The 24432-nt window shown below is 36.6% G+C and overlaps 2 protein-coding genes across 3 annotated transcripts in view; both read left to right on the top strand.

Annotated features, from left to right (window-relative positions):
* The window catches only part of ttll10 (tubulin tyrosine ligase-like family, member 10), a 60043-nt gene extending 46378 nt beyond the window's left edge, over positions 1–13665 (top strand). For both annotated transcript variants that reach the window (XM_088082452.1, XM_088082451.1), the window contains 4 exons: positions 11834–11950; positions 12028–12121; positions 12329–12909; positions 13453–13665. In XM_088082452.1, coding sequence (XP_087938578.1) covers positions 11834–11950; positions 12028–12121; positions 12329–12909 — 792 coding nt within the window. In that variant the 3' untranslated portion in view covers positions 13453–13665. The remainder of the gene's footprint in view (positions 1–11833; positions 11951–12027; positions 12122–12328; positions 12910–13452) is intronic.
* Positions 13666–13950: 285 nt separating this feature from the next.
* LOC121947098 (putative pleckstrin homology domain-containing family N member 1) lies at positions 13951–24431 on the top strand. The gene is made up of 11 exons (XM_042492000.2): positions 13951–14423; positions 17070–17184; positions 18601–18747; positions 19042–19128; positions 20325–20412; positions 20500–20636; positions 20739–20885; positions 21929–22015; positions 22296–22371; positions 22482–22558; positions 23907–24431. The coding sequence occupies exons 1-11, from the start codon at positions 14329–14331 to the stop codon at positions 24030–24032; spliced, it is 1182 nt and encodes a 393-aa protein (XP_042347934.1). The 5' UTR covers positions 13951–14328; the 3' UTR covers positions 24033–24431.
* The last annotated feature ends 1 nt before the right edge of the window (position 24432 follows it).

The raw sequence follows: 24432 nt of genomic DNA, 5'->3' as shown, positions 1-24432 counted from the left end.
TAGTATTCAGTGTTAAAAAAAACATCAAAGAAAGGCCCAAAACCTATAAAATGGCATGTTGAAAAACTGACCAAAAAAGCAAGGCTATAGTATGGCAAAAATGTCAAAATTTGACATGTCCTAAAAACAGTTGAAAACCACTCAGTATAGCAGGAAGAGGCATGTTATAGTACACAGTGTTGAAAAAACATCAAAGAAAGGCCCAAAAACCTATAAAATGGCATGTTGAAAAACTGACCAAAAAGCAAGGCTATAGTATGGCAAAAATTTCAAAATTTGACATGTCCTAAAAACAGTTGAAAACCACTTAGTATAGCAGGAAGAGGCATGTTATAGTACACAGTGTTGAAAAAACATCCAAAAATGGCCCAAAAACCTATAAAATGGCATGTTGAAAAACTGACCAAAAAAGCAAGGCTATAGTATGGCAAAAATGTCAAAATTTGACATGTCCTAAAAACAGTTGAAAACCACTTAATATAGAAAGTAGAGGAATGTTATACCATTCAGTGTTAAAAAAATATCAAAGAAAGGCCCCAAAACCTATAAAATGGCATGTTGAAAAACTGACCAAAAAAGCAAGGCTATAGTATGGCAAAAATGTCAAAATTTGACATGTCCTAAAAACAGTTGAAAACCACTTAATATAGAAAGTAGAGGCATGTTATAGTATTCAGTGTTAAAAAACATCAAAGAAAGGCCCAAAACCTATAAAATGGCATGTTGAAAAACTGACCAAAAAAGCAAGGCTATAGTATGGCAAAATGTCAAAATTTGACATGTCCTAAAAACAGTTGAAAACCACTTAATATAGAAAGTAGAGGCATGTTATAGTATTCAGTGTTAAAAAACATCAAAGAAAGGCCCAAAACCTATAAAAAGGCATGTTGAAAAACTGACCAAAAAAGCAAGGCTATAGTATGGCAAAAATGTCAAAATTTGACATGTCCTAAAAACAGTTGAAAACCACTTAGTATAGCAGGAAGAGGCATGTTATAGTACACAGTGTTGAAAAAACATCCAAAAATGGCCCAAAAACCTATAAAATGGCATGTTGAAAAACTGACCAAAAAAGCAAGGCTATAGTATGGCAAAAATGTCAAAATTTGACATGTCCTAAAAACAGTTGAAAACCACTTAGTATAGAAAGTAGAGGCATATTATAGTATTCAGTGTTAAAAAACATCAAAGAATGGCCCAAAACCTATAAAATAGCATGTTGAAAAACTGACCAAAAAAGCAAGGCTATAGTATGGCAAAAATGTCAAAATTTGACATGTCCTAAAAACAGTTGAAAACCACTTAATATAGAAAGTAGAGGCATGTTATAGTATTCAGTGTTAAAAAAAACATCAAAGAAAGGCTCAAAAACCTATAAAATGGCATGTTGAAAAACTGACCAAAAAGCAAGGCTATAGTATGGCAAAAATGTCAAAATTTGACATGTCCTAAAAACAGTTGAAAACCACTTAGTATAGAAAGAAGAGGCATGTTATAGTACACAGTGTTGAAAAAACATCAAAGAATGGCCCAAAAACCTATAAAATGGCATGTTGAAAACTGACCAAAAAGCAAGGCTATAGTATGGCAAAAATGTCAAAATTTGACATGTCCTAAAAACAGTTGAAAACCACTTAATATAGAAAGTAGAGGCATGTTATACCATTCAGTGTTAAAAAAATATCAAAGAAAGGCCCCAAAACCTATAAAATGGCATGTTGAAAAACTGACCAAAAAAGCAAGGCTATAGTATGGCAAAAATGTCAAAATTTGACATGTCCTAAAACAGTTGAAAACCACTTAATATAGAAAGTAGAGGCATGTTATAGTATTCAGTGTTAAAAAACATCAAAGAAAGGCCCAAAAACCTATAAAATGGCATGTTGAAAAACTGACCAAAAAGCAAGGCTATAGTATGGCAAAAATGTCAAAATTTGACATGTCCTAAAAACAGTTGAAAACCACTTAATATAGAAAGTAGAGGCATGTTATAGTATTCAGTGTTAAAAAAACATCAAAGAAAGGCCCAAAAACCTATAAAATGGCATGTTGAAAAACTGACCAAAAAAGCAAGGCTATAGTATGGCAAAATGTCAAAATTTGACATGTCCTAAAAACAGTTGAAAACCACTTAGTATAGCAGGAAGAGGCATGTTATAGTACACAGTGTTGAAAAAACATCAAAAAATGGCCCAAAACCTATAAAATGGCATGTTGAAAAACTGACCAAAAAAGCAAGGCTATAGTATGGCAAAAATGTCAAAATTTGACATGTCCTAAAAACAGTTGAAAACCACTTAGTATAGAAAGTAGAGGCATATTATAGTACACAGTGTTAAAAAAAACATCAAAGAATGGCCCCAAAACCTATAAAATGGCATGTTGAAAAACTGACCAAAAAAGCAAGGCTATAGTATGGCAAAAATGTCAAAATTTGACATGTCCTAAAACAGTTGAAAACCACTTAATATAGAAAGTAGAGGCATGTTATAGTATTCAGTGTTAAAAAAACATCAAAGAAAGGCCCAAAAACCTATAAAATGGCATGTTGAAAAACTGACCAAAAAAGCAAGGCTATAGTATGGCAAAAATGTCAAAATTTGACATGTCCTAAAAACAGTTGAAAACCACTTAGTATAGCAGGAAGAGGCATGTTATAGTACACAGTGTTGAAAAAACATCCAAAAATGGCCCAAAAACCTATAAAATGGCATGTTGAAAAACTGACCAAAAAAGCAAGGCTATAGTATGGCAAAAATGTCAAAATTTGACATGTCCTAAAAACAGTTGAAAACCACTTAGTATAGAAAGTAGAGGCATATTATAGTACGCAGTGTTAAAAAACAAATCAAAGAAAGGCCCAAAACCTAAAAAATGGCATGTTGAAAAACTGACCAAAAAAGCAAGGCTATAGTATGGCAAAAATGTCAAAATTTGACATGTCCTAAAAACAGTTGAAAACCACTTAATATAGAAAGTAGAGGCATGTTATAGTATTCAGTGTTAAAAAAACATCAAAGAAAGGCCCAAAAACCTATAAAATGGCATGTTGAAAAACTGACCAAAAAAGCAAGGCTATAGTATGGCAAAAATGTCAAAATTTGACATGTCCTAAAAACAGTTGAAAACCACTTAGTATAGCAGGAAGAGGCATGTTATAGTACACAGTGTTGAAAAAACATCCAAAAATGGCCCAAAAACCTATAAAATGGCATGTTGAAAAACTGACCAAAAAAGCAAGGCTATAGTATGGCAAAAATGTTAAAATTTGACATGTCCTAAAAACAGTTGAAAACCACTCAGTATAGCAGGTAGAGGCATGTTATAATACTCAGTGTTGAAAAAACATCAAAGAATGGCCCAAAAACCTATAAAATGGCATGTTGAAAAACTGACCAAAAAAGCAAGGCTATAGTATGGCAAAAATGTCAAAATTTGACATGTCCTAAAAACAGTTGAAAACCACTTAATATAGAAAGTAGAGGCATGTTATAGTATTCAGTGTTAAAAAAATATCAAACAAAGGCCCAAAAACCTATAAAATGGCATGTTGAAAAACTGACCAAAAAAGCAAGGCTATAGTATGGCAAAAATGTCAAAATTTGACATGTCCTAAAAACAGTTGAAAACCACTTAATATAGAAAGTAGAGGCATGTTATAGTATTCAGTGTTAAAAAAAAACACCAAAGAAGGGCCCAAAACCTATAAAATGGCATGTTGAAAAACTGACCAAAAAAGCAAGGCTATAGTATGGCAAAAATGTCAAAATTTGACATGTCCTAAAAACAGTTGAAAACCACTTAAGATAGAAAGTAGAGGCATATTATAGTATTCAGTGTTAAAAAAAAACATCAAAGAAAGGCCCAAAAACCTATAAAATGGCATGTTGAAAAACTGACCAAAAAAGCAAGGCTATAGTATGGCAAAAATGTCAAAATTTGACATGCCCTAAAAACAGTTGAAAACCACTTAGTATAGCAGGAAGAGGCATGTTATAGTACACAGTGTTTACAAAACATCCAAAAATGGCCCAAAAACCTATAAAATGGCATGTTGAAAAACTGACCAAAAAAGCAAGGCTATAGTATGGCAAAAATGTCAAAATTTGACATGTCCTAAAAACAGTTGAAAACCGCTCAGTATAGCAGGAAGAGGCATGTTATAGTACACAGTGTTAAAAAAAACATCAAAGAATGGCCCAAAAACCTATAAAATGGCATGTTGAAAAACTGACCAAAAAGCAAGGCTATAGTATGGCAAAAATGTCAAAATTTGATATGTCCTAAAAACAGTTGAAAACCACTTAATATAGAAAGTAGAGGCATGTTATAGTATTCAGTGTTAAAAAAATATCAAAGAAAGGCCCAAAAACCTATAAAATGGCATGTTGAAAAACTGACCAAAAAAGCAAGGCTATAGTATGGCAAAAATGTCAAAATTTGACATGTCCTAAAAACAGTTGAAAACCACTTAGTATAGCAGGAAGAGGCATGTTATAGTACACAGTGTTGAAAAAACATCCAAAAATGGCCCAAAAACCTATAAAATGGCATGTTGAAAAACTGACCAAAAAAGCAAGGCTATAGTATGGCAAAAATGTCAAAATTTGACATGTCCTAAAAACAGTTGAAAACCACTTAATATAGAAAGTAGAGGCATGTTATAGTATTCAGTGTTAAAAAACATCAAAGAAAGGCCCAAAACCTATAAAATGGCATGTTGAAAAACTGACCAAAAAGCAAGGCTATAGTATGGCAAAAATGTCAAAATTTGACATGTCCTAAAAACAGTTGAAAAACACTTAATATAGAAAGTAGAGGCATGTTATAGTATTCAGTGTTAAAAAAAACATCAAAGAAAGGCCCCAAAACCTATAAAATGGCATGTTGAAAAACTGACCAAAAAAGCAAGGCTATAGTATGGCAAAAATGTCAAAATTTGACATGTCCTAAAAACAGTTGAAAACCACTTAGTATAGAAAGTAGAGGCATATTATAGTACACAGTGTAAAAAAAAAACATCAAAGAAAGGCCCAAAAACATATAATGGCATGTTGAAAAACTGACCAAAAAAGCAAGGCTATAGTATGGCAAAAATGTCAAAATTTGACATGTCCTAAAAACAGTTGAAAACCACTTAATATAGAAAGTAGAGGCATGTTATAGTATTCAGTGTTAAAAAAAACATCAAAGAAAGGCCCCAAAACCTATAAAATGGCATGTTGAAAAACTGACCAAAAAGCAAGGCTATAGTATGGCAAAAATGTCAAAATTTGACATGTCCTAAAAACAGTTGAAAACCACTTAGTATAGAAAGTAGAGGCATATTATAGTATTCAGTGTTAAAAAAACATCAAAGAAAGGCCCAAAAACCTATAAAATGGCATGTTGAAAAACTGACCAAAAAAGCAAGGCTATAGTATGGCAAAAATGTCAAAATTTGACATGTCCTAAAAACAGTTGAAAACCACTCAGTATAGCAGGTAGAGGCATGTTATAATACTCAGTGTTGAAAAAACATCAAAGATTGGCCCAAAAACCTATAAAATGGCATGTTGAAAAACTGACCAAAAAAGCAAGGCTATAGTATGGCAAAAATGTCAAAATTTGACATGTCCTAAAAACAGTTGAAAACCACTCAGTATAGCAGGAAGAGGCATGTGATAGTACACAGTGTTGAAAAAACATCCAAAAATGGACCAAAAACCTATAAAATGGCATGTTGAAAAACTGACCAAAAAAGCAAGGCTATAGTATGGCAAAAATGTCAAAATTTGACATGTCCTAAAAACAGTTGAAAACCACTTAATATAGAAAGTAGAGGCATGGTATACCATTCAGTGTTAAAAAAACATCAAAGAAAGGCCCCAAAACCTATAAAATGGCATGTTGAAAAACTGACCAAAAAAGCAAGGCTATAGTATGGCAAAAATGTCAAAATTTGACATGTCCTAAAAACAGTTGAAAACCACTTTGTATAGAAAGTAGAGGCATATTATAGTACGCAGTGTTAAAAAAAACATCAAAGAATGGCCCAAAAACATATAAAATGGCATGGTGAAAAACTGACCAAAAAAGCAAGGCTATAGTATGGCAAAAATGTCAAAATTTGACATGTCCTAAAAACAGTTGAAAACCACTTAATATAGAAAGTAGAGGCATGTTATAGTACACAGTGTTGAAAAAACATCCAAAAATGGCCCAAAAACCTATAAAATGGCATGTTGAAAAACTGACCAAAAAAGCAAGGCTATAGTATGGCAAAAATGTTAAAATTTGACATGTCCTAAAAACAGTTGAAAACCACTCAGTATAGCAGGTAGAGGCATGTTATAATACTCAGTGTTGAAAAAACATCAAAGAATGGCCCAAAAACCTATAAAATGGCATGTTGAAAAACTGACCAAAAAAGCAAGGCTATAGTATGGCAAAAATGTCAAAATTTGACATGTCCTAAAAACAGTTGAAAACCACTTAATATAGAAAGTAGAGGCATGTTATAGTATTCAGTGTTAAAAAAATATCAAAGAAAGGCCCAAAAACCTATAAAATGGCATGTTGAAAAACTGACCAAAAAAGCAAGGCTATAGTATGGCAAAAATGTCAAAATTTGACACGTCCTAAAAACAGTTGAAAACCACTTAATATAGAAAGTAGAGGCATGTTATAGTATTCAGTGTTAAAAAAAAACATCAAAGAAAGGCCCCAAACCTATAAAATGGCATGTTGAAAAACTGACCAAAAAAGCAAGGCTATAGTATGGCAAAAATGTCAAAATTTGACATGTCCTAAAAACAGTTGAAAACCACTTAAGATAGAAAGTAGAGGCATATTATAGTATTCAGTGTTAAAAAAAAACATCAAAGAAAGGCCCAAAAACCTATAAAATGGCATGTTGAAAAACTGACCAAAAAAGCAAGGCTATAGTATGGCAAAAATGTCAAAATTTGACATGTCCTAAAAACAGTTGAAAACCACTTAGTATAGCAGGAAGAGGCATGTTATAGTACACAGTGTTGAAAAAACATCCAAAAATGGCCCAAAAACCTATAAAATGGCATGTTGAAAAACTGACCAAAAAAGCAAGGCTATAGTATGGCAAAAATGTCAAAATTTGACATGTCCTAAAAACAGTTGAAAACCACTTTGTATAGAAAGTAGAGGCATATTATAGTACGCAGTGTTAAAAAAAACATCAAAGAATGGCCCAAAAACCTATAAAATGGCATGGTGAAAAACTGACCAAAAAAGCAAGGCTATAGTATGGCAAAAATGTCAAAATTTGACATGTCCTAAAAACAGTTGAAAACCACTTAATATAGAAAGTAGAGGCATGTTATAGTACACAGTGTTGAAAAACATCAAAATGGCCCAAAAACCTATAAAATGGCATGTTGAAAAACTGACCAAAAAAGCAAGGCTATAGTATGGCAAAAATGTTAAAATTTGACATGTCCTAAAAACAGTTGAAAACCACTCAGTATAGCAGGTAGAGGCATGTTATAATACTCAGTGTTGAAAAAACATCAAAGAATGGCCCAAAAACCTTTAAAATGGCATGTTGAAAAACTGACCAAAAAAGCAAGGCTATAGTATGGCAAAAATGTCAAAATTTGACATGTCCTAAAAACAGTTGAAAACCACTTAATATAGAAAGTAGGGGCATGTTATAGTATTCAGTGTTAAAAAAATATCAAAGAAAGGCCCAAAAACCTATAAAATGGCATGTTGAAAAACTGACCAAAAAAGCAAGGCTATAGTATGGCAAAAATGTCAAAATTTGACACGTCCTAAAAACAGTTGAAAACCACTTAATATAGAAAGTAGAGGCATGTTATAGTATTCAGTGTTAAAAAAAAAACATCAAAGAAAGGCCCAAAACCTATAAAATGGCATGTTGAAAAACTGACCAAAAAAGCAAGGCTATAGTATGGCAAAAATGTCAAAATTTGACATGTCCTAAAAACAGTTGAAAACCACTTAAGATAGAAAGTAGAGGCATATTATAGTATTCAGTGTTAAAAAAAAACATCAAAGAAAGGCCCAAAAACCTATAAAATGGCATGTTGAAAAACTGACCAAAAAAGCAAGGCTATAGTATGGCAAAAATGTCAAAATTTGACATGTCCTAAAAACAGTTGAAAACCACTCAGTATAGAAAGTAGAGGCATATTATAGTATTCAGTGTCAAAAAAAACATCAAAGAATGGCCCAAAAACCTATAAAATGGCATGGTGAAAAACTGACCAAAAAAGCAAGGCTATAGTATGGCAAAAATGTCAAAATTTGACATGTCCTAAAAACAGTTGAAAACCACTCAGTATAGCAGGAAGAGGCATGTTATAGTACACAGTGTTGAAAAAACATCCAAAAATGGACCAAAAACCTATAAAATGGCATGTTGAAAAACTGACCAAAAAAGCAAAGCTATAGTATGGCAAAAATGTCAAAATTTGACATGTCCTAAAAACAGTTGAAAACCACTTAATATAGAAAGTAGAGGCATGTTATAGAAATCAGTGTTAAAAAAACATCAAAGAAAGGCCCAAAACCTATAAAATGGCATGTTGAAAACTGACCAAAAAGCAAGGCTATAGTATGGCAAAAATGTCAAAATTTGACATGTCCTAAAAACAGTTGAAAACCACTCAGTATAGCAAGAAGAGGCATGTTATAGTACACAGTGTTGAAAAAACATCCAAAAATGGACCAAAAACCTATAAAATGGCATGGTGAAAAACTGACCAAAAAAGCAAAGCTATAGTATGGCAAAAATGTCAAAATTTGACATGTCCTAAAAACAGTTGACAACCACTTAATATAGAAAGTAGAGGCATATTATAGTATTCAGTGTTAAAAAAACATCAAAGAAAGGCCCAAAAACCTATAAAATGGCATGTTGAAAAACTGACCAAAAAAGCAAGGCTATAGTATGGCAAAAATGTCAAAATTTGACATGTCCTAAAAACAGTTGAAAACCACTTAATATAGAAAGTAGAGGCATATTATAGTATTCAGTGTTAAAAAAAACATCAAAGAAAGGCCCAAAAACCTATAAAATGGCATGTTGAAAAACTGACCAAAAAAGCAAGGCTATAGTATGGCAAAAATGTCAAAATTTGACACTGCCTTAAAAACAGTTGAAAACCACTTAGTATAGCAGGAAGAGGCATGTTATAGTACACAGTGTTGAAAAAACATCCAAAAATGGCCCAAAAACCTATAAAATGGTATGTTGAAAAACTGACCAAAAAAGCAAGGCTATAGTATGGCAAAAATGTCAAAATTTGACATGTCCTAAAAACAGTTGACAACCACTTAATATAGAAAGTAGAGGCATATTATAGTATTCAGTGTTAAAAAAAACATCAAAGAAAGGCCCAAAAACCTATAAAATGGCATGTTGAAAAACTGACCAAAAAAGCAAGGCAAGGTATGGCAAAAATGTCAAAATTTGACATGTCCTAAAAACAGCTGAAAACCACTTAATATAGAAAGTAGAGGCATATTATAGTATTCAGTGTTAAAAAAAACATCAAAGAAAGGCCCAAAAACCTATAAAATGGCATGTTGAAAAACTGACCAAAAAAGCAAGGCTATAGTATGGCAAAAATGTCAAAATTTGACACTGCCTTAAAAACAGTTGAAAACCACTTAGTATAGCAGGAAGAGGCATGTTATAGTACACAGTGTTGAAAAAACATCCAAAAATGGCCCAAAAACCTATAAAATGGCATGTTGAAAAACTGACCAAAAAAGCAAGGCTATAGTATGGCAAAAATGTCAAAATTTGACATGTCCTAAAAACAGTTGAAAACCACTTAATGTAGGAAGTAGAGGCATATTATAGTATTCAGTGTTGAAAAAACATCAAAGAAAGGCCCAAAAACCTATAAAATGGCATGTTGAAAAACTGACCAAAAAGCAAGGCAAGGTATGGCAAAAATGTCAAAATTTGACATGTCCTAAAAACAGTTCAAAACCACTTAGCATCGCACAAACAGACATGTCACAGTATTCAGTTTTGAAAAAACATCCAAAAACGGCCAAAAATCAATTAAATAGCATGTTAAAAAACTGACCAAAAAAGCAAGGCAAAAATGTCAAAGTTTGACATGCCCTAAAAACAGTTGAAAACCACTTAGTATAGCATGTAGTGGCATATTAAAGTATACAGTGTTGAAAAAACATTCAAAAACGTCCTCAAAACCCATAAAATAGCATGTTGAAAAACTGACCAAGTAAGTAAGGCTATAACTAGGCAAAATTTTCAAAGTTTATCATTTCCTAAAAACAGCTGAAAACCTTTAAGTGTAGCACTTAAGGGCATTTTATCGAATATAGAGTTGAAAAAACATTCAAAATTGGCAGAAAAACCCATTAAATAGCTTGTTAAATTAAAAAAAGCGAGGCTATAGAATGGAGACACTGTTACAATTCGACAAGCCCAAAAAACAGCTGAAAATGCCATAAAATAGCATATTGAGACATGTCATACTATATAATGTCAAAAAAAGACAGAAAACGTCACAGTACAGTATGCCAAAAAATGTAATGAAGTATTTCTTTAAAAAATGATTAAAAAAAAGCCATACTGAATAATGTCATCTGAATTAGTATTAAAAAGGTCAGCATAGAGTTCGTCATCTCAAATGGCATTAAACAGTCATACTAAAGCATGTCATCTAAAATCGCATCAAAAAACACTCATAGTATGATTACCAAAGTGGCATAAAAACTTCATACTATAGCATGTCTTCTGAAAAAAAAGTACTAGTATAGTATGTTTTCCAAAACTGTATAAAAAGGGTTAGTCATCCAAAATGCATCTATAATTTGGCGTCCAACATACAATAACAAAATCATACTAAAGTAAGCAATTGAGAACAGTACTGAAAAAAATCATAGTATAGGATTTTATCACAAATGGCATGAATAGTCAAAATCTCTTCAGTCATCAATTCAATTCAATATTTTTATAAACCCTTTTATCACAAAACACAGTTTGCCTCTGAGGGCTTTACAGCATAAGACATCCCTCTGTCCTTAGACACTCCCATTGCCTTCGGAAAAAGTCCCAGAAAAACCAACCTGTAACAGGGGGAAAAAATGGAAGAAACCTCAGGAGGAACAGCTGAGGAGGAATCCCTCTTCCAGGATGGACAGGCGTGCTATATATGCCGTATATAACAATTAAATGATAACGCAAAGCAAAGAGAAAGAGAGAGGGGAAGAGAGGTGGGAAGAGAGAGGGAGAGAGTGGGAGAGATGCACAGCAATAATGGTAACAATAGCATGTCATATTACACTGTTGACCGGTGTAAAATTACTAAATACTTTCTATGATAGCAAGTGGTGTTACATGCAAATATTGTGGGTGTTGATAAGTGTCCCATGCATATATACTGAAAGTTTTGGTTGTTTTTTAAATAAAAACATACTCTAGCATGTCATCTAAAAAAGCATCAAAACATCATACTATAGCGTGCCATTTAAACGGTACATAAAAAATCTAAAAAGATAATCAAAATTTGTGTCAACAAGTCATACTATGCTTTTTCATCAAAAATAGCATAAAAACTGTTAAGGTAGATCATCACCATATATCACAGAATAGTATATCATACAAAATAGCATTAAACATCATTCTACTGTATAAACATTTCATAGTATAGTATGTCCCCCAAAATTGTGTCAAAAATTGATGCTACAGTATGGCATCCAAAATAGCAGAAATACATTTTTAGCAGGCTGCTAAACATCTACTGTACACTCCCCGCCTGAGCCTCTGCTCTTTACTGATTGTTTTTTTTTTTTCCATTCTATGCATCAGAAGCGCATGCAGCAGATCATGATGCAATGTTTCTCAGCAGTGAAGTCCAAGTTAGATCGTCGCCTGGGCTTATTCGATTTGATTGGCTGCGACTTCATGGTTGATGAGGACTTCAAGGTAGGTGAGATATGGCTCGAATATCTGTTTAAAACGTGTGTGATTCAGACTGATCTTGTCTTGTATGTTTGTAATAGGTATGGCTGCTGGAGATGAATTGTAATCCAGCTCTGCATACAAACTGTGAAGTGCTGAAGGAGGTGATACCCGGCACTGTTGTGGAGGCACTGGGTGAGGGCACGCTGTTACTGCCGCTCAAATTTATACAAACAGAAAAAAAAGTTACAAGTACTTAGTACAAGTACGTTATTTCACTGCATGGTGCACTCATAGTTCTATGTATAAAATGTGTTACTTTACTCATTTGTTTGCTGAACGGGCCGATGTGTGATAACACCCAAACATGTTTTTATCTGCTGTCACATCTCCACACTCTAGAGTTAACTCTGGAGATCTTCAACAAGTCTCGTCTCAAGCAGAGGATTCTTCCTTTGGCCAGTCAGAGGGACTTTGTACTGCTTTACAACGGAGTTTTCCCCCCTAATCCAGTTCTGGTCTGGAGCAAAAGGCACTTAAACAGTGAATTCAACCAAAAAATCACCAAAAGGACTGAACACAGGGGATGTAAGTCATGGATGGAGGGCAAAATTGCACCCCTTGATAATGGAAATGTCTCAGTTAGTGGGGACGGAAGGGATAGTTCAAAGTCTAACCAGCACCTCACCACCATCTCACCTCTCCATCAGGGACCTTCACATTTACACAGCAGCACACAGACTGTTAGGAACAAAAACCTCAGACCTCGGGTGGAATTCAAGCCAAGCAAATGTACTTTGCTTCATCATTTGAAAGCTGCAGATGACGTGGAGCACTCTTCGGCACAGCAGGAGACGAGGATCATCATGTCGCTGTCGACCGTCCGTGGCTCTCCAGAGGCAAGCATACCACCCCGTCCTCGTGCTGAACCTCCAGTGTGTGGGAACAAACATGAAGAAGACCTTAGAGAGGACACAGCTTAGGTGAGGAGAAGAGAGAGGAACTGTGAGACATTGGGTACAAACAGCTGAGATCTAAAGAGCTTTGTTTGGGAAAAAAACAGCCATTATAATACCCATCTTCATTCAACTGTGGATTTTAAGGACTCTGATTTAAAGAGCACCTTTAACACCTGGATTGACATTAGTTTTCTTGTGCTGCATTTAGACACCTTTCACCAGCATTTTACCCACTGACAGCTAACAAAATGATTTAATTTTGAACATAATGAGCAACTTGGCAAGAAATGTTCCTCAAACTGCAAACAATTAAGAAAAGGTGACAAGGAAATGATGGGGGGGGGGGTTTCTATACTTATTATACCTTTTAATTATATATTCAAAATTATATTACAGAGGCTTTCAGCTTTCAAATGATTCATTTCAATTTAGGTAGCTTTTTATTCAAATAACGGCAGACTTGGAGGGATGTGTGTAGACTGCCATACTCAAAGCACAATTCAAAAGCCGATGCAAATGTAAAATATACCCATCAGTTTTCTTACATCAAGTTTCATCACTTTACAGAAATAGCCTCTGGCCCGTGGAAATCCAGAAACCCTCAGACATGATTGTGTACAACCCTCCCACCGTCTTACTGTAATTCCAACCAGGAAGATCAACACACGGCTCCACTCGACAGTTGTTGTGGCTTGTTGTTTTGACTGCATCCCTTTACCTCTCTGTTTCATAACTCGTAATTATCTTCCTTGCCAATTCATATTCAGACTCTCTGCCTGCAAACACAGGCAGGCATGGCCCCATGTTTCAAAACAGGATGCTTGCTTCATTCTCATGCTTCTTAAAAAGGAGGCCAGGAGCATCAGAGAGCTGGACAAAGAGGTGTAACATCTACAGGAACTGCAGTTTTTTTTTTTCATATCAACAAATGGTAAGCTTTGAATGACAATAGAGGCAGTTCTTGTTTGTCATGCTGTTATGTGTCAGTGGTTCCCGGTGTGAGTTCAGAGTGTTAAAAAAAACAAAAAAACTGAGGAAGCAGCTCAGTTCTCTGCAGACAGCCAACTGACAGGAAGGAAGGAGCAACTACTACACCGCGGCTCGACACAAACTTTTATCTTCGATTCCTCTTCAAAAGCTGCGACACCTTTCGTTCTCGTGGCTGGCTGTATGGAAACGTACATGCTGACAAAAAAAGGGGGAACTAGAGCTTAGCAGCACCCAACCCCCCTCCCTCCTCTTCTTCAGTGCACAATATCCTCTTTTGGATGCAGCCAGCCCCCGTTTTTGTGTTATCTCTTTGGTTTTAGCGTGGCACACACACACACACACACACACACACACACACACACACACAGTGGGGATGATCGTCTGGGCAGATGGTGCTCAGTATGTGGAGTAGAAGCTGAGACGAGGCACAGAGGGACAGACTCCTCGTCCGTCATGGGATGCTGCAGTGTGACCCAGAGGCATACTGGAGTGGACGAGGTGGGCCCTGATGAGATCGAGCTCCTGGAACTCTCTGGAGACAATTTAGGGTAAGACAAGGACACCAGTTTACAAATTAGAGCAAAAACAGAAAAGCAGTTTTGTGGAATTTACACAGTTATGACTGGATCTTGAGACTTAATGTTACCAGCTTTACCTCATCAACAATGTGTAATGAGTCTTCTATATTGTGCTTATCATTAGAGTGAGTGCCTTTTCAGCTTGTTTAAATGTGGTTTTGGTGTATTGGGGAGTTCTGGAGGAGGAAACGGTGACATTCTGTGAAGTGAAAAAAAGCACTTTAGCAGCTTTTAAACCTCTGTGGTTTTCTTTGGCATATGCTATGCAGCACATTTTGGAGCTGAACATATAAGAAACAAGAGACAAGAGACAAGAGAGGAGATAGCCTATGCATAACAATTGAAAGCTGCAGAGTGTTCGATTCAATGATATTATTTCCAGGATGTACACACTGCATGCTAACAGCATGTGCTTTTACACAGAAAACTTCCAGGTCATGCAGAGGAGAAATAATGATAAGAAAACACCTGCAGAACAACACAATACATCCATATGATTTCCACTCAGCAGCAACCAGCCAGCAGAACAAGGCAGGAGATCTAATTGGCTCCTATTTACTAAACATGAACTTGGGAAGCCGGCGATGCTGCACTGATGTGATTAGCAGATTACTATAAGACAATAGCTGAAGCATGGAAGGGTTTAATGCAGAGTCTGGGCGGGACAAATCCCCGCTCGTTCCTAGACTGGGAGATTAGCAGAGGCTAATCACAACAGTAAATACCAGTCCTTATGTGTGGCTGATTAATAATTACTTCCCACTACAACCCAAACAAAGATGTTTGTTACAAAGACACACGCTCATATAGTCTGTCACTGCATAGATATTAGATATTTACTAAAGGCCAAAATCTATTGATTCTGACTCTTTTGATAAATGAGAAATTAACGTACTTGTGCTGGAAGGAAATGATGCAATATGTGCACAGATCCACGATGTTTAAATGGCAAATGCACTTGCACTTGTATAGCACCTTTCTAGTCTTCCAACCACTCAAAGCCCTTTTACACTACAGTCACATTCACACACTGGTGGCAGAGGCTACCATACCAGGTGCCACCTGCTATTCAGTTTAAAAAAGAAAAAGAAAAAACAATCACAAACCGGTAAAGTCATCTAAAAGCAATTCAGGGTTCTGTATTTTGTCCAAGGACAATTTGACACATGCCAAGTGGAGGAACTAGGACTCCAAAAGCAAATCCTCTGATCGGTGGATGGCCAAATCTACATCCAGAGCCACAGTCTCCATAAACATCTATTTCAAATGGGACTGCTACTTAAACTTTGCAAAGATAAAGACCAATGGATTTCCAAAGTATGGGTTAGGGTTAGCTCACCCTAATCCTAACCCATGCTTTGGAATACATGGTGCTTTATCTTCGGAAGTTTAATTAGTAGTAATAAGCAGCATTAGTAATTTGCAGCATTAAATATACAATTCACAAAACGTAAGATCATCATATGTGCTCACATGACTGATAATCCTTAAAAAAGTGTTTCAATCAGAGTTTAAATGGATCCAAATCTGCAATCTGTTTTAAGTTTTCTTTGACACTCCACGTATTGGAGACTGACATCTGTCCAAAGGGGATTTACCAAAGCATGGGCGTAGATTTCTGGAGCAAGGAATGGGGGGGGGGCACAGTGGAAACAACGTCACCCATAAAATTAAGAATGTGTGCATTTGGCTATTTTTTTTTCACCATAAATTGATGCAGCAAAGGCAAAAATTGGTGCAGAAGTATTTGACACTCAGATTTTCCTGAGGGAGGACCCAAATTGACCCATCTGAAACAAAACATATGACCTTGTATCAAAGAGTACCTAACAGTTACTGAGTCTGAAACACTGAGAGGTGTACTGCTAGGCATTTATGGATGCGCGTCATATTTATCAGCTCTAATGAAATGATTAAACATTACCAGTATTTAGTTTCTCAGAAATATGGCAGTGGTGGAATCTTATCTGCTTCCCATTCAAGATTTTAAGATTACAGTTATAGGTATTTTATCAGTCTGACGACAATATCATCTTTTGAGTAGCTCCTTTGCTCCCTTTGTGCATTGTATTGTGTGACAGTAATTAACATCAACATTAGACCACTTTTGTATGCATACCAATTTTTTTGTATGTTTTTTGTATCAGTATGTGGGACACAAACTACGAAATATGGCAGTAAAAGGGCAGCAGGTCAGTCTGAATATACTGTAATCTGATTATGTCTGGCTGCTGCTGGGGGGGTCAACACAAGTAATTTATATTGTAATATGCTCCATTGCCTCAATTTCTATTTTCTCTTAGGCTCACAAGGGCTTAAGCAAGTCCAGGCATGCACAATGAGGAAACACACACAAGCAGGAGCCCACAATCACAGTTTTGAGAAACTTTCAAGTATCCGTGTCTGCCTGACTCATGTGTCTTTGAACTGCAGGACAGAACCAAACAGAACATGCACTTTAACATTTACACTGCGCAGACATGACCAGAACCCACATCCGTGCTACAATGAGGCCACAAAGATAACCACTGTGCCGCTAGCATCGACTGCTATGTGAGAACGCTGTCTGATGAGATGTGCTAACACATGAACATTTGATGAAATGTGTTTATTCAGGGTGTGGAGTCTGGCAGAGACCAGACTGCAGCTGTCAGTGAGGAACAGCCGAGATGAGCAGGAGCCTCCACCACCACCACCACGCTACCCTTCAGTACGACACCTAGAGCAAGAGGTCACTATGTTTATGATGTGTGTGTGTGTGTGGGGGGGGGGCAAAGACACAAGTGGAAACTTCATCGTGCACTTTTTACACTAAGAACAGGGTGTGCTCAGGCAGAGTGTGGTGAGATGTGCCACAAATGAATATCAACTGTTTCCACTCGCTGCTGTTATTTGTGTTTAGGGCAGACGCACTCTGTTTACACACTGTGGGAATTTCCATGACAAAAGTAAGAGATTCTGCATTCCCTCTTTGGCGTGATTCAAACTTTACAGGAAATAAAGGAGGGAGGAAACACTGCCACACAAATGTCTTTCCACTTAAATGATAGATAGTCTTAAAAGGACAGTTCTTCCCAAATCAAAAAAATACAAATTTGTTCCTCTGACCTGCAGTGGTCTTGATTGTTTTGGTGTGAGCTGCAGAGTGTTGGAGATACCGGCCGTGGAGATATTGTCCTTCTCTTGAATATAATGGAACTAGATGGCACTCAGCTTATGGTGCTAAAAGTGCCAGGAAAAGCACATTTGAAAACTCAACAGCAATGTCTCTTTCCATCATGACCTGATTAATCAAGATAATCCACAGAGCTTGTTGTGGGCTGTCATGTAGGGACTATTTTCTTTCTATTGACCTATGCCAGCGAACTATATCACTGCGCAGAGGAAAGCATTCATTGTTAGCTCACCTAGCACCACTGAACAAGTTTAAGTTACAGCTCTGATGAGGAGGACATCATAAATGTTTATATATTGTGTTTTCATTAGCAAGAGCCTCTCCAAACGCAGATGTCACTTCCCTCTTCGCTGTAATAGCAGTGGTAGGTGTAGTTCGGTAGAAAGACAATAGTTCCCACATGAAACTGCTAGTGACAAGGTCTTTTGATTGTCCAACTGAGTCATAATTTCTGAAAAGTGACATTGCTGTCAAGTTGTTTTTTTCTTTCTTTTTTTTTTTTTTTTAGTCCTTTGAGCTCCACAAGCCAAGTGCAATCTAGTTCCATTATTTTTCAGAGAATTATCTCCAACACTGCAACACACAACAATCTGGACTGATAAACAACACTACAGGAAGGAGGAATATATATATATTTATATTTTTGATTTTGTGGTGTGTTTTAATTTTAGATACAGAAAAATTCCCCTGAACTGCCAAACAATAATGACTATGCGCTTGCAACAGAGAAACAAACTCTAATTTGCTGTGTAATGCATGACTCACTGCTCTTTGAACTGTGGCCACATGTAAACACTGATGGGGGAGTTTGAAAAAACAGCCTTTAGCATCATTTAGTATGCAGACTTTTTGCATTTTTAACTAGGAATGGCAACACTAAAGAAAATGTCCACCATCCAGAGATGCTACAAAATATTTTGATCTACAAACCATCATCAACAGACATGGGCTGATGCAGTTTTGTGTCTGTAGGTGGTGCTGTGGGGCAGGAGCAGAGATGAGTTGCACCACAGGATTTACTCCCACCAGCCAATCAGGGAGTGGGAGGGACAACCTGCCCACATGTATGGAGAGATCATCCACTCCTCTTTGGTGTCTCTCTATAACAGCTACACTCAGGTAACACATGGGAGTCAGCTGGGAGTTATGAGGTGTAGCTCCATTAGTACATCATCCAAAAGGGGCCGTATTCTAAAACTCTTTTTAAAAATAAGTTTTGTTTGTGAGTTTATTCCATAGACTTTTATCTAGCATGCAACCTTAATTGAAAAATAGCTAACCAGGTCATTAAATGGAGCCTCTGACACTAAGAGCCACTAGATTCTTTATCGTGAGACAATATTGCATGATGTTTGGGTTTTGGTATTTATTTTGTGTTGAACTTTTGTAACGTCTTCACTTTGTCTCCCATAGGAAACCAGTGAACACTTCTTAGTGTTGTTTTCTTTCCACCTGCTGATTCTCTCCCTGGACCACTCTCGACAAGAATTCATTTATGAGGTATTCTTTGTGCATTTTACTTGAAAATGAAACATGTCTTCAAAGAGTCACATTAAAGCGTCAACGATCAGTGGTTTTTTTTTTCTACAAAAGACCAAATGGTTATAGCACAAATGGGAATAGCACAAATCTGATCTTTTCAATTCTAATTTAGGCTGCTTTCATATGTGGTTCTAAATCAGATACGGGTGTTATTTTTGCAATACAACCTCAGTCTGAACAGTCATATTGGAATTCCTTTTTAGGCCCACACACGCCAAACTTACATCAAAGTACTAGTGGTGACAAAAGCCAACTATTGCGTCACCTAACATCACAACTCATGTCTCAGCCAAAAAGTTGACATGACCAAATCACAAAAACGACAACCAGTGGCCAACCGGCATGTTTGCTTGGTGCCAGCCTGAGATGTAATAACTGTCAACTTGGACAACAGATGCTCACAGACAGCCCAACACTGACTGCTGGCTGACTGTTGGTTTGTCAGGGCCTTCATGTCATAAATTGTTTTATATTAGCTATTTACATCACAGTCCAACCGCTCCTGGCTGTAACATTACATCCATAAACACCTCTGCACAGAAGAAGAAGACATTGCTCCACAAAAACCCATGGTCATCCCTGTCCTCGTTACCATCTCCTTTGGAATTTGCGGGCTTTAACTGCACATCATCTTAAAAATGAAAACATGAATGCTGACTTCAGTGACCTTCATGTTTACTTTTATACAACGTGCTTTATGTAAAGTCTCTGTTACTGTTTTTTGTTTGCATGTGTGGTTCAATTCAGGATCATGACCAACTCACACTGGAATCTGATATTGGCCACAATTTCAAAAAAACAAACAAAAATGCATACGACCGAGAAAAAAAAATCAAATCTGATCAAAAAATTCATATCAAGCAGTAAGAATTGCAGTGTAAATGTAGCCTATGTCTGCAGAGCTGTAATGAATCCATTACCTCCAGCAGCAACAGGCAGCTGTTTTCAGTGAAAGGTCTGATAAACCAACTGTTATCTACCTGCTTAGCACCAAACAGAAAACTGACAAAAGTTAGCAACAAGCTGATGGCCACATGTGGACATTTTAGAAGCCAAACAGCAAGATATATTGAGCTGTAACAGCTTTTTAGGGCGCCTGCAATATGATAGACATGACTTTTTTTTCTCTCACTGTGTGTTCTCTTACCTTGCAGGGCATCCTTCCTCTTTCTGGACTTTCCTCGCAAGCCGTCTCCCTGGACCCTGACACGTCACATTCACCACACATGTTTGAGATCAGCGGTGAGTCAGTGGAAATTACCAAGTTCAGCTGAGACATGGCAACACGATATTTTCAGCATGATTTATGGTGTTCCCTCTTTTGTCCAGGTCCCATGGTGGACTCTAAGGTCTTCATATGCGCCAGTGCTGCAGAGTTACAAAAATGGATGCAACACATAGAAGACAGGAGATACAAGTCAACGGCACAACCCATGAGTCCCTCACACTGCGCTCTCTCCTATCTTGTAATGACTAACTTCTACACATGTGATTACAGCTCTACATGAAAAGGCAGCCTGCTTAAGTTGTAATTAATAATCTGATCACATAGTATATTTCCTCCCTAGTTACCCTGTGATGAACACTGGAAAAGAGAAGAACTAAAAAAGTACTTATTTCAAGCTCCCATATGGGAGTGGGAGGGCGCACCGATACAGCACATGGGTCAGCCTGGATACATGTCTATCGTCCATATCATCAACACTCAGAGACAGGTAATAAATACACTTACACACTGTATAAGAATGTAAATTCGCACAAATTAAATAATTTAAGAACAAGAATTACTCATTTGCCAGTGTGAAAACAAATTTATATCTGGATATAATAGACTCCGCAGAAAACGAAACGCTAAAATATAGAATTGTGTTTACATGTGTCCATATGTCCAATTCATACTTACCATTGACATCAGATAAACTCCCACTTACAAGAATACTTCTTTTTGTCACAGTACAAAAATTAAGACCACATTTCCCACAAGCCCAGCTCCCATCTGTTGCAAAGAGATTTTATCTTACAGGGACAGATCTTGCCAAAATCAAAAATACATATTTTTCATCTTCCCTGTAGTGTTATTTATCACTCTAAATTGTTTTGGCATTAGCTGCTGAGTGCAGGAGATATCAGCCGTATGTCTGCCTTCTCTCCAATATAATGGAACCAGATGGCACTCAGCAAGTCAGGTTTTTATGTTAAATTTGACTTGATGGTACAGGATATGAAATGCTATAGAAGCTGCTCTCAGTGATGGTTTTATTATTTAACAGAAATATTGCTAGTGTCTAAAATCAACATGGAAATAATTCATTTATGTTCAGTTATAATTCAGGTTTACCACAATGTGAGTTTTTCATGATTTGACCATCTTCTATTGTTAATGATAACACTGTACATTAAGTTTACTGCTTATATGTCCAAAACAAAGTCCAATGAGGCCAAATATGTTTTGCTTCTTTTCGTGCTCCCTCTGACTTCAAAGAAACATAGCTACTTCAGCATATTTCAGCAATTAACTTAGAGTGACTTAGAGAGTACAGTGTTATTATCAGTAATAGAAACAATGGACAAAAATACAAAATAAAGTTACGAAAAACTGCAATAGTTCTTTAAAATGCTATTTTTATCACACCATAAGTGTCCATACTTTATTATAGGGAACATTAGTTCAAGTGTCACTGTGTTTTGTCAGTGATATTATCTGTTTCAGATTGCTAACAGAACTGCGACACTGACTCTGCTGGCTTTGTTATTTCAGGGACTCCAAGAAAGACTGATGGTTCTCTTCCCTCAAGACGTCCTGCTACTGTCAGTTGACAACAAGCGTCTGAATATAACATATGAGGTAGTGTAAAATGACTCTATGAGAAAAATCCATAATAATACCTTCCCAACCACTGTGGCATAACTGCGTATCTCGGTCATCTTTACACAACGCTTGTTCTTTTGACACATGACAGATAGCATGGGTGGAACATTTTGTAACTCACACCTGCTGCCTGCATACACTTCAGTCAGTGCATTTAAGTCAGGACTAGGTTCTTCATTTACAATTAGAATATATAGTTGTATGCAAAATCACGGCACGGTTTGAAGCATTTCTTTTTCTGTTATGTCTCTAACAGGGCAGGTTACCCCGACACAGCATCAAAGCAGTAGAGAGGTCAGCTCTGCCCGGACGGCTGGAGTTTGAGCTAATAGGTATACTGTGCAAACATTAAGAGTTTTTTTAAGATAAATGAAGAATTGTATTATAGTAAAATATGTGCTGCAAGGAATACAGTAATTTCATATAATCTGTTGTGCTTTAGGTGAGCTGGTGGAGCCCCTGCAGGTCTCTTGTACCTGTCTGGAGGATTATCGCAACTGGATGTTTCAATTACAACAGGTTAGACAGTGCTGTCTGACATCTTTACAGCAATATAAAATGGTTAAGTATAATGACTGGACTGTAAACAACTGCTTAAAAGAGGCTAAAACTGTAATTTGTGAATTTGTTACTACTTTGTCTCTTGAGAACATAATGTAGCACTTAGCAGCTGAGGAGCCAGATCTTTCCCTCAGCAGTTGAGACAAAAGAGAGACAAAAACAGAGCTAAAAGAGAGTGGGCATTAGATTTACATTCATCACCCAAATAAATGCTAATGTGGCTGATAGTAAACTAGGGCTCAAGAGGAAGAGCGGTGATCCATTAATTACAAGGTTTGCAGGTGAATGAAGCGTGTTGGTCAACTGTCCTTGAGCTACACATTAAGCTTTGGTTTAGTTTAGTTTAGTTTAGTATGAAAACCAACTTCTACTAACTTGTTTGAGGTCAAAAGCATTCTGGTGTATGTTTTGTCAATTTCATTCTGTGGTTGTTCTGTGGAAATGCGACTGAAAGCACAGATAATTCCAACATATATTCAGACAACAATTTGAATGACATCTAACAAAATTGTGCCCCATTATTGACATTACGCACCTAACGTCAAGTTACTTACGGATTGTTAGGTTACATATTTAACGTTAAGTTACCTAAGTTTAGGAAAGTGAGGTTACGTTGGTTAGGTTTAGGAAAAAAAACAAATAATGTAATGGTGTACCTTAAAATAACTCAAAGTTTACTAGATCTAACACGGGACACAAACACCTGTTCCTGGGGGAAAGTCCTGTGTTAGTTTGACCCATCCACCCTGACCTGCATCTTACGTGGACATTCAATCTTTTTAACACTTTGTTCTTTGCTCACGTCATCACATTGGTCACATAAATTCAGCCTTCCCTATAACACAGTTTTTAAACAAATTGCTGACCAATGATTAAATCGCCAATATACCAATTCTGGTTCATCACTTTTCGTGTCTATATGCATGAACAGTATGCAAATTTGCAGATGCTTGGATGGCGAAGAAATGGCTTACTTACTCTGCCTCTGATTGGCTCACCCTTACAATAATGAATCCGACTCCTCTTGCCAAAACAAATCCAATCCCAACCCATTAAGGCAATGAGTATTAGCCATTTGTAGGGTGGGTCATTCCTTCATCATTCTCACTATTTGCAAATTTTACCATTTTTATGTGTAACAATCATTAGAATGTGACAAAATATTTGTTTTTGTTTTTAGTTTGCTGATTCTGGGGGGAAAAAAAACTCTTGTGTGCAAGAAATATTCAGGTGTGCCAGTGTGATGTTGAATACCTTAAATGTGAAGCAACTTTGCATCAGTGAGATTTTTCTCTTTGTCCTGCAGCCGGATAGAAACAATCTCGTGAGTCATGCTGCACCTCCAGTCATGCCAAAGCTGCGGAGGAGCAGGAAGGAGTCCCGGGAACCGATGATAACAGCCGACCAATGTCACATCAACGGACGCAGCTGACTCGTCTGAATGTGGAAAAACTCGACTGCAAGTTTAAATCTGAGAGAATGTGTAGATAGTATGTACATATTACTTTATGTCCAATTGTGCCACAAAATGGAGATACAGCAGTTAGGAGGCTCTGGTATTTTTTTGCCCTATTTTTATACATTTGGGTGATTTTGTCACTCAGAGGGACTGGAAAGATACTTACAGTTTCCTTTCATGTGGGGACAAACAGACACAGGGTCATGACCCAGTTCAAGGCCAGATCACAGCCGAGGACATGTTAGGCGTAGAGACTGTAGAGCTGTAAAGGTTACTGAAGAAACTGTACATATTTAGCTTGATGTCTTTACCATAAAACACGTTTGACTTTTTTCACAATAAAAACTCTAAAGAGTCATTTATTCAACACAAC

Source organism: Plectropomus leopardus, chromosome 9, assembly GCF_026936395.1.
Source record: "Plectropomus leopardus strain MGB_pleo_1.0 chromosome 9, ASM2693639v1, whole genome shotgun sequence".
Taxonomy (NCBI): domain Eukaryota; kingdom Metazoa; phylum Chordata; class Actinopteri; order Perciformes; family Serranidae; genus Plectropomus; species Plectropomus leopardus.
The sequence above is the reverse complement of the archived record's forward strand: the minus strand, read 5'-3'. Positions and strand labels throughout refer to the sequence as shown.

Bases quoted from the DNA above. Each gene is read 5' to 3' on its own strand.
- LOC121947098 (XM_042492000.2), top strand. From the start codon at position 14,329: ATGGGATGCTGCAGTGTGACCCAGAGGCATACTGGAGTGGACGAGGTG. The intron at 18,748-19,041 runs GTAACACATGGG...TGTCTCCCATAG, and splicing joins TCTATAACAGCTACACTCAG to GAAACCAGTGAACACTTCTT. The intron at 22,559-23,906 runs GTTAGACAGTGC...TTTGTCCTGCAG, and splicing joins GGATGTTTCAATTACAACAG to CCGGATAGAAACAATCTCGT.